The 14,933-nt window shown below is 34.6% G+C and overlaps 1 protein-coding gene across 1 annotated transcript in view; it reads left to right on the top strand.

Moving 5' to 3' along the window:
• The window catches only part of PTAR1 (protein prenyltransferase alpha subunit repeat containing 1), a 41,596-nt gene that overhangs the window by 12,711 nt on the left and 13,952 nt on the right, over positions 1-14,933 (top strand). The window contains exons 3-5 of the mRNA XM_081067517.1: positions 3,440-3,506; positions 12,235-12,339; positions 14,152-14,365. Of these exons, the coding sequence (XP_080923643.1) occupies positions 3,440-3,506; positions 12,235-12,339; positions 14,152-14,365 (386 nt within the window). The remainder of the gene's footprint in view (positions 1-3,439; positions 3,507-12,234; positions 12,340-14,151; positions 14,366-14,933) is intronic.

Raw genomic sequence — 14,933 nt, 5'->3', positions numbered from 1 at the left:
CATACACACCCACTCACCATGAAGCCTCTGATCCAGGAAACAGTAATTACTTCTCTGCACTCCTATGGGAGTCCTTTATTCAGACTGCTTGCATGGGAACACCACACTTGATTGTAGTTGATTATTTCGATAACATTTTTTCCCATCTTGATTGTGAGTTTGTTAGAAAAAGAGAGTATGGCTTGTCTTTATTTACTCAGCACCTTACGTGTTCAACAGACATTTATCAAATAAGTAACGAGTTTGGTAAGTAAGAGGTTTTAGTGTAGTTTGGCCATCTATTCTGTAATAAATGACCTTTCTGGTGGTTACCACCTACATAGATAGCTTTACCTCAAGCTTCGTGTGGTAACCTAAGTGTATTTTGGAGGAAGAGATTAATCAGTCAAACTTGACCTTGAATTTATTTCTAAATGCATGAAAATGTTATCCCTCTTAGAGACAGTTGTCAAACGCAGTGACTTGTACCAGATAACTGCAGGCCTTGGACCATTTCTTAAATGCAGGGCTGCAAAGAAAGCATATTGATTTTTCTCTGGCTTTTCTATGCTCCCCTTGTTACAGCTGGAATTTAGCTTGTTTTCCTGTGTATGATGTGCGCGTACTCATTTTCTTCTTGGGATGTGATGATAAGTTATTATTAATATATATTGGAGTGTGCTTAACAAAGAAGCAGTTATTTGCTGTTATATGTTCTGCTGGTTGGAGACAGATCTGTTTAATTCAAGAGATGGTAGGGATATCAGAAGTTCGTATGTTCTGGGTAAAACTGCAAAGGAAAATGGTATGTAATTGATGAAATGTAGAGTGAAATAGTTGCAGACAACTGTTGATCACACATGTTTATCTTTAGATCTTTGGCTCAGTCTTCACTAGAGAGGGTAGAGGATTGTAGATAGCGTGCTAGACTGGAAGGAGCACCTCTTTGCAGAAAAACAGACCTGGATTTACATGCAGTTCATCAACACAGTGAAGCCACTTAGAAGTTACTTCAGGCAAATTACCCTCTTCCTGTCATACTGATAGGTCTCAGTGTTGTTGTGATGATCACATGAATTAGTGTATGTGAAGCTCCCAGCATACTGCCACTGTGTGGCATGTAGTAGGCTCTCCAGAAACACTAGTTTCCTATGTCTCATTTAGCGAGCCAATGGGGAAGAAGAGCAGAAAAGTAAATGTAATTCAGGAGTGATTCTTTTATTATGGCCAGTGTTTCTGACCTAATTCTCCTTCACTGGCCCTTTCCCGTTTCTGACATTTCATTTCACCCCCACCTCTTGGATCAGGCTGGAATGCTTCCTGAAGTCCTATCTGAATTTGAATCTTGAATTAGGGAGAGTTAGTGGTTTGTCACAGAGGAGTGGAGAAGGGCCTGTGACTGTACGTGTTCCTGGGCACCACTGATGGTTGGTTGAGGCTGTTGATACATTTTAAATCCTGAGATTCTTAGAAGTTGAGAAGTACCCTCTGCTTAGCTGTCACTGCTCAGAGGACCCAGGAGATTATTTTCCTCCTTCTGGTTGACCCCAATCCCAGTATCATTTGTGGAACTGGTCTAGGAAATACAAGTTTTGTAACAGGAGTTATCACTGAGTGCCTACTGTGTCAGGTACTGTCTTACCACTTCATGGATGTGAATCATGTAATGCCCCCATGAGAGTGTACTATTGTTAGGTCCATTTTACACATGAGGAGGATGTTAGGCACAGAAAGAGAAAGTGGTAAGTCCAGGAACTTCCCAGTAAGTGGTAGAACTGGGCTCTGAACCCAACAGTTGCTATTACCGTTAGAGGGAGACCCTCCATTAAAGCAAATTTTACTTTGATCAGCCTTCCTCTATTCACATAGCCACAAAAGGAAAAGCGGAGACTTAGGTATTTTTGATTGTTAGTTTTTGCCTTGCTGCTGTACAGAAGTATCTCTCTCATGGAGGATGAGTTTGTCTTCATCTATGGGTGGGGTGGGAAGAGTTGCATTAGAAGTACAAACAAATTAGTAACGACCATTGGTCACACACCTTTTTTTTAAATGCAGAATGGGAGAGTCCAAGAAATGAGATACCAATTTATTAGGTAGTATAATGGATTTAGAAAATTGTAGACTTCAAAAGAAATGGTGATTGTGAACGTTTAGTGAAATAATGTTAAGTATTTATGCCTAGGAACCAGTAATACCAAATAATTATAACAATATTATTATTTTATTTACTTAGAATTTAATATGAGCTTGGTAGAGGTTTCCTTAATTTCATATTATGCCCTCGGTTGATCATTTTAAAACCAAAATTCTCTTTTCAGTTTCAGTAAAATGAAGACAATGTTTAAATATTACTGATTTTGTTTTATGAAATATAGGTTTATGGGGATTATTTGAATATATAGAAATTCTGTCAAGACCATGATAGATAAATAGCTAATGAATATGAATACTCTGTTCATAAGATGAAAATAGAAAATAGTAAATAAAATGAAAATGTTCATATTAATAATTATAAAGATGTAACTTAAAACAGTATCAAGGCATAATTTTTTATTTGCCACATTCATTTTTAAAAAATCTAATTATATTGGACAGTTACAGGAACATAAGTACATTCATGTTACTCTTGGCAATATAAATAGAGTCCATTTGGAGGACCACTGGAAATGCTTAATAGGAGCTATACTGATATTTATATTATTTAACATAGTAGTTCTAGTCCTAGAAATATATTTACAGAAAATCATCTGTGAGACAAAGCTTTCTAAAATGTTTTTAGCAGTTATCTATAACAGTAAAAACAAACAGGAAACACCCTAAAGAATAAGATAGTATATTAAACTAAGGGATTGTAGGCAGCTGTTAAAAATGCATACTATAGCAATATAGGAGAATGCATATGTAATAATGTTGAATGAAAAAACAAAATTGTGTATTATCTTTGCTATAGCTATGTAAAAATGTGTAAAAAAGGATAATCTTCGCAGGGGAATGGAAATGAACTGTTTGAAACAAATTGGATTGTGAGTGATTTTTTTCCCCCCTTTTTGAAAATTTGCACATGGTCAGTTCTTGAAATATTTGTGAAAATGAACAGTGGTATAGAAATTGTTTGTTTTCCTTGGTAAATATAAAATTAGTTTCAAAAGCTACTAAAAGAATGAAGAGGTTGATTTGATTATTCTTTATAGGCATATTTATTATAAAATTATTTCAATGTCAACTTTTAAAAAAGAGTTATACTTATCATAAGTAGAAGAAAATCTTGAGAATAATTTCCTTATCCCTGACAGCTTAGAATAAGGCGTATCTATCATTAAAATTACTATGATATGAGATATGCATGTTACATAATGTGAGCTATATATCTATATAAAATAAAATAAAAAGGACCTTAAAGAGAAGCCAAGATTTAAAGGGCAGGACTATTTGTTTTTAATATGACTTCTCTTTATTTTAGAATTGATAGATGTCACATGCACCCTGCTGCTTCTAAACCCAGATTTTACCACTGCCTGGAACTTGAGGTACGTCTTTTCATCAGTGATAAAATGAAATTGTCCAAATTTCTGAAGAAAGCCCCATGAGTTGTTAGCTTTTTGAAAAAATGAAGTAGAAACCATATATCCATGGCATCTTACACTTATTTCTTCTACCCATTCTTTATAATATCTCCATGATAAGCCTAACATAACACTTTGTCCCTTTTTGCATGTTTATGTCTGTTCTCCATAAGCTTCTTTCCTGAAATATAAAATGTCAGGTTGAATTACGTTTACCATTTGATACTTGCCTTAATTTTCCTTCCTTTTTAGAGGAGTAGGGGCAGTCAGCATAACTGGTTGTGTAGTAAGGCATTGGTTAGTATGTATTTGAGAAGCACTGCAGTGGTGTAGGGTGAGCATTCAAAGTCACAAACGTTTAATCTCAGTTTAGTCACTATGTAACATTGTGACCTCTGAACGCAAATCACCTGTAGTCTCTAACAATCAGTATTTTGAAGAGGGATCACATTTTATTGATATCTTAAGTTCTTTAATTCTGATTGTTGTAGCTTTACACACAAAATGTTTTGTAGAAATATTGATCAGATTCATTTTTTTCTTTGAAGTTTTTTTAGGTAAACAATATGTGTGGTTTTAAAACCTTAGTGGTTCCTTAGACTAACATAAATTCTGTTAGAGGAAAGCAGGGTAGAAATTATAAATAAAAGTGAAGTCCCGTTGAACATTGCGAATGCATTTAAAATTTTCCTATAGGAAAGAGCCATAGATTATAGCTCTTTATCTTTAGAGATGACTTAAACGATATTTAATTTTCTGTGTATGTTAAGCAAGGTTATGTTCCGAGTTAGTGTTTCTTAATACCAATTGAATTTTGTACTTAACTGATTTTTTAAAATTTAGGTAACTTCTATTGTATGTCTTTTTAAAATTGTCTTTTGAATAATTAATGATCAGATATTTAAAGAGTAAGGAAAATATAGAATGAGATATATGACTTTAAAAATTTACATAAGTTTAGATTCTGATTTTATTTTATGGAAAGCACCATAGTGGTTAGGGAATAGACTAAAGTTTCTGAGTGGTTACTGTATTCCAGAGACTGTACTACAACTTTATACGTTATCTCATTTAATCCACATAATAATTGATAATATTTGTTCATTCATCAAATATTTATTGATTAACTACTGTGTGCCAGATTCTAGGCACTGGGAATAGAGCCATGAACAAAACAAAAATCCCTGTTCTTGTGGAATTTTTATTCTAGTAGAGGAAGAAAAGCAATAAAGACATTCACAAGTAAAATATATAACAGACCAAGTGTTAGCAAATCCTGTGGGGGAAAAGATGGGAGCGTAAGGTAGGGAAGGCCAGAAAGAGGATGGGAAGGGTGGTATTGCCATCTTAAAAAAGGGAAATTTGAGCAAAGATTGGCATAAAATCCAGGATCAGGTTTTATAACTCTGGCTCCTGTGTGGAAAATAGACTGCAGGGGTGTGGGGAGTGATTAGGAAGTTAAGAAGTGGTTGCAGTATGTCTCACTGCTTCTCTCACTGCAGTGTGTCTTACAGCAGTGGTTGCAGTGAGCTATACTGGGGCTTGAAGTGGGACTTGGCAGTAGAAGCTGTGAGGAGTCATAAGATTCTCACTATTTTATAAACTATATAAGCTTTGTATTTAATAAACTGGTTTAACGACACATGATGAATTGGATGTGAGAGAACAAAGAGAGTCAAGTTTGACTCTGGTTTTTGCTCTGAGCAGCTGAAAAGATGGGAGTTGCCATTTAATGAAATGGGGACACCTGGAAGAGGGGCAGATTTAGGTAGGGGTTGCTAGTTGGAAGTTCAGTTTGGGATATTCAGTTTGTGTCTAGTTACTTGTGTATGAATCTAAAGTTTAGGCGAGAGTTCTAGGCCAGATGTAAATTTGGGAATCACTAGAAAATAGATGGCATTTAAAGCCATGAGATTATTTGAGATACCTAGGGGAGTGAGTATAGATAGACAACCACTGGGGTTTCTTGAGTTGCACAGTCCAGTATAGTAGCCACTAGCTGCATGTGGCCGTTGTGCCCTTGAAATGTGACTAGTCTCAATTGAGATGTGCTGTGAGTGTAAAATGCACATCAGTTTTCGAAGACTCAATACCCCCGAAAAAGTAAAATGTCTTATTAATATTTTCTATATTTATTACATGTTGAAATTATATTTTGGAGATAATTGAGTTAAATATATTACTTTATACTTGTTTTTAATGTAGCTGTTAAAAAAATTTTAATTGCATGTATGGCTCATGTTTGCGACTCATTTCTATTGAACAGCACTATTCCAGAGTTTGTGAGATGAGAAAGAGTCAGCAAAGGAGACTTTTAGGAAGGTACTATAAACTTACAGCTGAGAGCTTTCATAAGGGTAGGGGCCATGTCTTGTGTTGTTGTTTTCCTTTGTTTCCTTAGCATCTAACATTCTAGTGCCTAGCACGTAATAGATACTCCCTTCACAGACTGGGCACTGGAAAATAATTAAAATGAGGGTAATAGAGAAGTGGGAGATCAATTTTATTCATATTCTCATATTCTTCATCATTAGAGAGAAATTGAAAATCCTTTAACAAAAAAAGATTCTGACAAACATAATACATATACATACATATTATTTATTGTATGTTCTAAAGGGCAATTTAGGGTGGGAGAAAGAATCTAGTTTTAAGATACATGGATCTTAGTCCTATTTCATCAGTTAACTACAAGGTGACTTTGGGCAAAACCTTTTCTCAACAGTTTTAGTTTTCATATAAGTGAAATAAAAGATTTGAATTGGGTGATTTATTTTTATTTATTTATTTATTTATTTTTGAAATTGACTTTTTGATTATGTGTGATTTGGTCTTATGAAGGGAAATTGCTCCATAAATTCTAATTTCAATGATGTTAATAGCAGTTAATCTTGAAAGTATTCTAGTAAGATGATTAATAAAGTTTTATGCTAGATGAGTAGAAAGGAAATCTGGGTTTTAAAAAAAAATTGTGGCTGTTTTCTAGTAAGTTTTAATTTGTATTGGTAAGATTGACATATGAAGACAAAGAGTCACAAAAACATTATGAGGAAAAACCAGCTTTGGAAGTAAACTGATCTAATCCTATAAGGTTCTTTTGCAATTCAAAAACAATATTTTATGTTTAATTGTTGGTGTATTCTGCAGTAACTCTGGGAAGCATTGAGTGATTTTTGACTGTATTTTATAAATTGCTAAAAGATGTTATAACACATTGGTAGTTCAGTTTATAGGTGTTGCAGTGTTAGAGGAAAAAAATACAAGTGAGAATAAGTTTTTGAGCTGATTTCCTGTGATTACAGTAAGCAATGCATATAGTTTAAAAATCTAGCTGGTTATAGAAAAAAATGTCAGGTACTTTGTTTTTTGTGCTTTGCATTTGCTTTGAAAATTGGTGAATTATTTGGTGAAAAAGGTTGACTTCATAATAATGTCCTATTTTTCCATCAGTCTATAAACGTAGAGTAAGCAGGACATCTTTGAGCAACTAGACTAGCTGACAACAAGCTCCAATGATTCATGTCCTTTACTCATACATAGCCTACTTATTTAAAATGGTAACTTTATTTTCTGATGGTTCTGATGGTTCTGACATTTTGAGCTTGGAGACCTTGAGCAAGTTACTGAATCTCTCCCAGCTTCAGTTTCCTCATCTGTAAAATTGAGTTAATATTAGGTTGTGCCATATGAAATTGTTTTTGTAGATCAGAAACAAGGACATCCAAGCATCCAGAACCTGGTTTCTAATACCATTCTCTAATAAAAGGAGTGGGGCTTTTTGGAGAAATGGCTGAATCTAGGGCCAGGGCAAAGAATATACAAGGTGACCCTGGAACATCTTAGAGGGTCAGAAAGTAAGGAAGTGCTTAAAAAAACAGTATGATGGGAGTACGTCAAAGGACTTCCAGTGGCCAAAGCTGGAAGAATTTGAGCAATAAACTATTATAGTGTTGGCTTATACCCCAAAGTATAAAATGGATATCCATAAGTCCATGCTGACGAATGAATGAATGAATGAATGAATGACAAATGAACAAATAAATAAGTGGGAGACAATATACTAATCTGCCCATGTAGAAGAATCCCAAATAATTTATCTAGATAACCCTCCTCAAGGAGATGGAGCATAACTATCTACTTCTTAAATGTATCTTCCTTCCAAAAAGTACAGTGGAGAAACCTGACATACACTATCTCAACCAGGTAATCAAGGGCAACATCAACAATGATGACAAGTCATTCTTATATTATGTGCCCCTGATATGATGTAATGAAAATGGCACTTTACCTTTGTGGTCTCTTTCTCCTCAAAACCCACAACCCTAGTCTAACCATGAGAAAAACATCATACAAAATTACCTGATCAGTACTCTTCAAAACTGTCAAGGCCATCAAAAACAAGGTATATCTGAGGGGCCAAGAGGAGCCTAAGGAGACGTTAACAGCCAAATGTAATGTGATATCCTGGATGGGACCCTGGAATAGAAAAAGGACATTTGGTAAGAACTAAGGAATTCTGAATAAAGTATGGACTTTTAATAGTAATCTTTCGATACTGGTAGATGTACCATGATAATATGTTAATAATAAAGGAAACTGGGAAGAGAGCATACAGGAATTCTCTCTAATATTCTTACATCTTTTCCATAAATTTTAAACAATTTTAAAATAAAAAATTTATTTTTAAAAACAATTGAATATCAGCAATTTCATAGGGTTCAACATAATACATACAGGATTGTTGGGAATTAAATTAGATAATGTATGTAAATCACTTAACACAGTGTCTGACTCACGAAAAGTGTTCAGTAAATGGTGGTTTTTATGAGGATGACTTTTATTATTATTGTTATTTCAGGCAGAATAACAAGATTGGGAGGGAAAAGCATGTCATTTACTTAATGACGTATTTACTATGTTTCAAATACAGAGTTAACCAGTGGAGATTTAGCCACAGACAAGATACACATGGCCCTTCGTCACCTACACATCTTAGGTAGAGTGAGAGCAGAGCCATAACTGTCAGTTTGAGGTGGAGAGAAGACAGGAAAACTTAAAACAATAATAATATAAACTTTGCCAAAGTATAAAAGTACAGTAACTTATATAGAGGAATAAAACCCACTACTCACTTTAGTAACTCCTGGGTGCTCCCGTGGGTGTATTTTAGCTTTGGCACTAGCTGATTTTCAAAATAGTGAACTGGACTCTTCAAGAGAAAGTGATAAGATTTTTTATATATACTCTGTTTAAACAGTAAGTGAAATATGTAGCAAAAATTTTAAAGGAATAACTTACTGCTTGGAAAAGTCGGCTGTGTGAAAAACCTCATTCCTTTTATAATTCTACCTTTTGTTTCTTAAAACTTGCTTAGTCTACTCCCTTCTCCCACCTTGTAAAAAGTCAGCTCTATACAACAGGGTTGCCTGTGTAGCCGTGACACTGTTCCTTACCTCCCCTGCTGTCTTCTTCCCAAACAACACAGATGAATTTTCCTTCCCTAGGTAGTGTTTCCCACATTTATTTCATGGCCTTCACTTCACTCCTTCCTGTGTTAGCAGTGTGCCACCTAAGGCTTTTAGGATGAATCGAGAAGCACAGCTTATTTAGTATGCTTGAAAATAAAGTCTCCTCAAATTTAAGGCAGTATTTCATTTCAATAAGAAAAGTTAAAAAAAAATTATTTTAAGCTAATATCAGTATGTACATGAAATAAGCAAATGTCTTAATATTTAATTTTTCAATTTAGTTACTTTTAAAAGAACATGCGACATTTTAATTTATAAATTCTTCATTTTCCTACTCACATTTCATTAAACAATTTAATTCAAACTCCTCGCATGGCTTGTTCACATCAGTGACTTTGTCATCAGGAGAGCTGTTTTTTTTTGAGTTGCCTAGCACGGTTTTCCAAAGCACATTATGTCTACTTATATCTAAGTTGTTTGAGATATAGCACTTTTTGAATCCATGTTTGACTGGAAATTTAACCTCAAGCTAGATTCCTACTTGAATTAGAGCAGTCGACTTTTTATTGTATCTCTAGGTTATGTGGTAGCCATAACTTAATCACATACCATATTTATTTTTCAAGTGATTTTTTAAAAACTTGTTTATGACAGTATCCAGCACCTCAAATGTTCAGTCTTGTGGCCCCTGTAATGTTTATTAAATTTTTTCTTCCTTTTTTATGATTCTAGCTGGTGATCTTTTTAAGCATCCATAAATACCAGTGATTGAGGTTTTTTCAGGCTAAGATATCTTCCCAAATATTAGTTTATTGTTCAAAATAAAGAAATTAAGAGAACACCCCTAATTTAACAAACTTTGTAAAGATTCAGTTATAAGGTGACTTCTAAAGAAAATTTTGATTACAGTGGTACCTCGGTTTTTTAACGTAATCCGTTCTGAAAGACTGTTTGAGTTCTAAAATGTTTGAAAACCGAGGCATGTTTTCCCCATAGAAAGTAATGCAAAATGGGTTAATCCATAACAGAGCTTTAAAATCAACCCCTAAAACTGCAAATTTAGCATGAATTTTACTATAATGATACCGTAGATCCATAAAATTTACAGCGTTTGTAAACCTAAATGTTTCTCATCGGAGATGTTCGAAAACCAAGGTACCACTGTATTTCCTCTTGGTTGTAGACATACGAATATAGGTCGCAGTTGTAAATAAGGAGTGATTTAAGATTTAGTAAATGGAAATTAGGCTTTATACAATAAGTTATCTGCAGTGGTAGATTTTGAACTTTAGTGTACATCACCCAGAGGGCTTGCTAAAATACATTGCTTTGGCCCACTGGAATTTTTGATTTACTGGGTCAGGGATGAGGCCTGAGAGTCCATATTTCTCACAAGTTCCAGATTATGATGTAGTCAGGTACCCTACTTTAAGAAACACTGCTCTACAAAGTACTTAAAATTACATAGGGCAAAATTTTGCCTCCTTTCATAGTATAGGTCTCCCAACTTTCCTGTATGAACAAAGCATTACTAATTTCAGAAGAAATAGGAGCTAGGAGTGCACAAGGAATTGGCTGTTGCATTAAATATTCTTTTAATGACACAGATTTCCTGTACGAAAGAAAACTAGTCAATAAAGCTATCTGTTAAAGCAGTCATAAACCTTGGTATCCTTTCAAATTATTTCATAGAGTAAAATTACTGACCTAAAAATTATTGTATAATGGAAGTATTTATTATTACTTTAGGATTTTCCTTATCAAATAAAAATTTAGAAATAGTACATTGCTGTTGAAAATAATACTGTGGTATTTAGAAATGAAATCTATCTGAATAGGTGAAGTATACAAGCTAGGCTCTGGTTTTGTTGGGATTAAACTTCTCTAAAATAAAAGAATAATCAGCTCTACCACAGGAAGGAGGTTTTAAGATTAATAAATACTAGCAAGTGACCTTTTATTTTAAAATAATAGGTAAACATTGAAAAGTAATATCAAAACTTATTATCAAAAGTTATCTGAGAAATTTAAACCTAAATTGTATTTACCTGAGAAATAAATGGAGCGTATTTAACATTCTTTGTAACTGCATCTTTGAACAGTTTTAAAACAACAAAAACCTCACATTGCTATTATTTCTGTTTATATTTCAAAAATGAATGGTTTAATTTATCAAGAGCCATGCAGGTATTTCACCTGATAATACGTCTTTTGGAAACTTATCCTAAGTAATAGTACAAATGAAAGAAGTCATAGCACAAAGCTATTTGTTTCAGAATTATTTTAGAATAGCAAAATCTTGGAAGCAACCTAAATGTCTGACCATGTGGGAGAAAATCATTCATTTACAGCCTAGCTACTGAATGAAAAGTATTTGACTACTTAAAATGTTCATTTTAGAGATTATAGTATAGGACCATGAGGGTAATTCTTTAGATATAGGAGAATATAAAATTACATATTAAATTACAGATGTGTATGAGGGAAGGTAGAAGGGAAAATTCAAAAATAAAAATATTAATTTTGCTAGGGTAGTGATTGAATGAATGATTTTTTTTCTTACACCTCAGTCATACTGTGTTGTGTGTGTATTTTTTTGGTAATGAACTAGACCATATCTAATCCTACTTAGGAAGCTAGAGCAATTCTTGACTCGTATTGGAACCTGCCCTACAGATACTGATGTCAGGCCTTGTAAGTTTGGGAAATGAGACAAGCCAGAAAACCCCTTTGCTTTCTCCAAATAGATAACCAAATTCTTCATTTTCCCACTCACATTTCATCAAACAATTTAATTCAAACTCCTCATACGGCTTGTTGACATCAGTGACTGTCATCATGAGAGATGTTTGTTTGGGTTATGTAGCACGGTTTCCCAAAGCACATTGTGTCTACTTAGAAGATTTTTTGAATCCGTGTGTGACTGGAAATTTTATCTCAAATTAGATTCCTACTTGAATACATTAGAGCAATTTGTTGTTTTTTTTATTGTGTCTCTAGGTTATGTGATTTAGAGCTTTGGTTGATTTAGAGCTTCTGTTTCTGCTTATTTGTTATTTAAAGATTATAAGAATACATTCTTGACTACTGTGACATTTATGACAGTTTTGTGTATTTTATAAATTTTTGGAAATTCACTTCTCAATGTAGTTATATTTTAATAGTCATGCAGTATGCTTGGATAGAAAGATACAGTAATGGTTCTTTTTATTTTTCTTTTACAGAAAAGAGCTGATCCTCTCTGGTACTTTAAATCCAATTAAGGATTTACATCTGGGAAAACTGGCCTTAACTAAGTTTCCAAAGAGTCCGGAAACATGGATTCACAGGTATAGTTAATTGACACCATAGGATTCTTACTTAGGATTCAAAATGACTGGAGAAAACACAGTGTGAAGCACGGTCACACGGTTCAGAGTGTGAATTCTAAAGTCACATTACCTACATTTAACTCTGGATGCCATCACTTGCTACCTATGTCATCTTCAGAAATTTTTTAACCTCTTCAGTTTTTCTCATTTGTAAAATGGGAATAATAAGTACACCTGTCTCAGAGTTAATAGTGGAGTTTATTTGATGTGATGCATGTAAACACTATCACAATGTCTGGCACATATTAAATACTCAAATTTTAGCCATTATTATCCATTTGAAGCAGTTATGGACATTGCGTTTAGATAATCAACTATAATGAGCAACTTGGGTTTTCTACGTAACTCATTCAGGTGCACTCCTGCTAAAGATGGTTATGGTTAAAATGACCAAATAAAGAAGATAAGGGCAGTTGATGTAAATGGTGTGTGGGCTGAGCCAAAGGTCGCTAACACCATAAATGTGGAGAATATTTTTAGGTTAAAAGCCTGAGGCAGATAGCCAAAATGCACATAAGAACTGTTCTCAGAATCCTGGCTGTCGGGAAGCATCTTCCTCTTGGACTCCATGTAACCACCTTATTGTGATTAAAGTGAGATGGTGTGAGCATGCGGATTGGGTCAGTGGAGAAATTCTCTGAAGAAGTCTGTTCTCAGTTTATTAATCCACTTAAACTTTACTTAAATCCTGAGCATATTTAGTATCTTCACGTCAGTTCAAGGTATCTTTCTATAATCAGCTACCTCCAAACCATATGGTCAGTTGTATTTTCTCCCTTAGCAGAAATTATGATAGCCAACTTCAGAGAGGTATGTGATTTTCTGTATAGAGGTCTGGAAAGGAAGGGATGGTGACACGGGAAGGGAATTATTAAATATGCATCTGTCAATTTATTGGCTTGTCTGGTATTTTATAAAGCAAGCTTTTGTTGTTAAGTAAAAAAACTTCTATTTTTTGAAAACTGACAAAATGGTTTTCCTACTCAATTTTTTATACCATTAGGTTGGAAATTTTTAATCTAAAAGAATGCTTTCTTATGAGAAAACATTTATTAAAACTAAAGACATAAAGTGGTTATAGACACTTTTTTAGTGCATTTTATTTAAACATGCTAATAAAAATGTTAAATAGACAAGGGGAAAATCTGTGGATAGAGACATTTTAAAACCTTTTTGATGGCCTCACTAATTATATTGTATTTGTTTCCTTCTAGATTCTATACTATAATAGAGATTTTACTTAATGAAAGCTGTCATAATGTAGCTTCCTGTTTGCAAACAAATAAATACAGGGTGGGGCATGCATATATAATTAAAGACATGAACCATGACTACTCTTCTAGTGTTTACTAACCATTAATTATATCCTCTTTCCTCCCCACCAACCCCCCCAGCCACCACTGCCAATACACACACCCCTAATTGCCTTTACATTTCCTGGCCAAATGGAGTTTGGGAATTGTCATTTTGGAACTGAAAGTATTCATTCTTTTTTTGACAGATTTTAACATTTTAGAAAGATTTTGCTTTCCTTTTTGTCCTTTCTGTCCCCCACCCCCATCCATGCTGCTAAAGTTAGTATGTTTTTAAAAACAAAGCAACAATCCCCTCCTCGACCCCCACTCCCCCCCACACACACACAAACTGGGCTCATAGACAGGTATTATTTTACATTATCTGTGAATGGAAATCAGTAACAAAAATTCTGATTGTTTTCCTCTCTGGTTTATGTTCTTTCCTCATTCTCTTTCCCACATGATACCTTAACAGACGATGGGTGCTACAACAGCTAATTCAGGAAACCTCCTTGCCTTCCTTTGTAACCAAAGGAAACTTGGGAACAATTCCTGCAGAAAGGACACAGCGACTAATACGAGAAGAGATGGAGGTCTGCGGTGAAGCGGCGGGGAGATACCCAAGTAACTATAATGCCTGGTCCCATCGCATCTGGGTTTTACAACACTTGGCAAAGTTAGATGTCAAGGTAGGACTATTATTCTATGTCCCTAACACATTCTCTGTCGGCCTTTAAATCTTCTGGTAGCAGTTCCCCCTTAGAGGAGCTTTAAGGGAGGAAAGTAGAGGAACTAATGGCAGCCTAGCAGCCTGGAGAAGATCATGACAGTAGATACCTCCAGGGAAACCCTGGAAATTAAGAAAACAAGTTTGTATTCCTTACTAGCATATTTTGGTGCCCTTAAGAACAATGCATTGGTAGAACAAAGGCAGGTTTAAGCAAGAAGGAAGACTGAGTATAACCCATTTTGCCCTGAAACAGAAAGGGATTATGAAGCCTTATAGAACTGAATTTGTTCTTTCTTGGTGATCTTTAGTTATATGACTTACTGTGCTGGATCAGCTGGCTGCCTGTTCACAACTTCCTCTCTTGGGAGGTGACAGAATATTTTATCCAGGTGTTCCCAAACTTGGGTGACTATTATATAAATAACATGAGGATTCCTAAGTCCACCCCAGGCCTACTAAATTGGAATGGGGTAGGATTTAGAGGTCAGTATTGTTCACAAATTTGGGGGATTATTAAGATACAGAGC

This window comes from Rhinolophus hipposideros (genome assembly GCF_964194185.1).
Source record: "Rhinolophus hipposideros genome assembly, chromosome: 11".
In the NCBI taxonomy this organism is placed as follows: Eukaryota; Metazoa; Chordata; class Mammalia; order Chiroptera; family Rhinolophidae; genus Rhinolophus; species Rhinolophus hipposideros.
The sequence above is the reverse complement of the archived record's forward strand: the minus strand, read 5'-3'. Positions and strand labels throughout refer to the sequence as shown.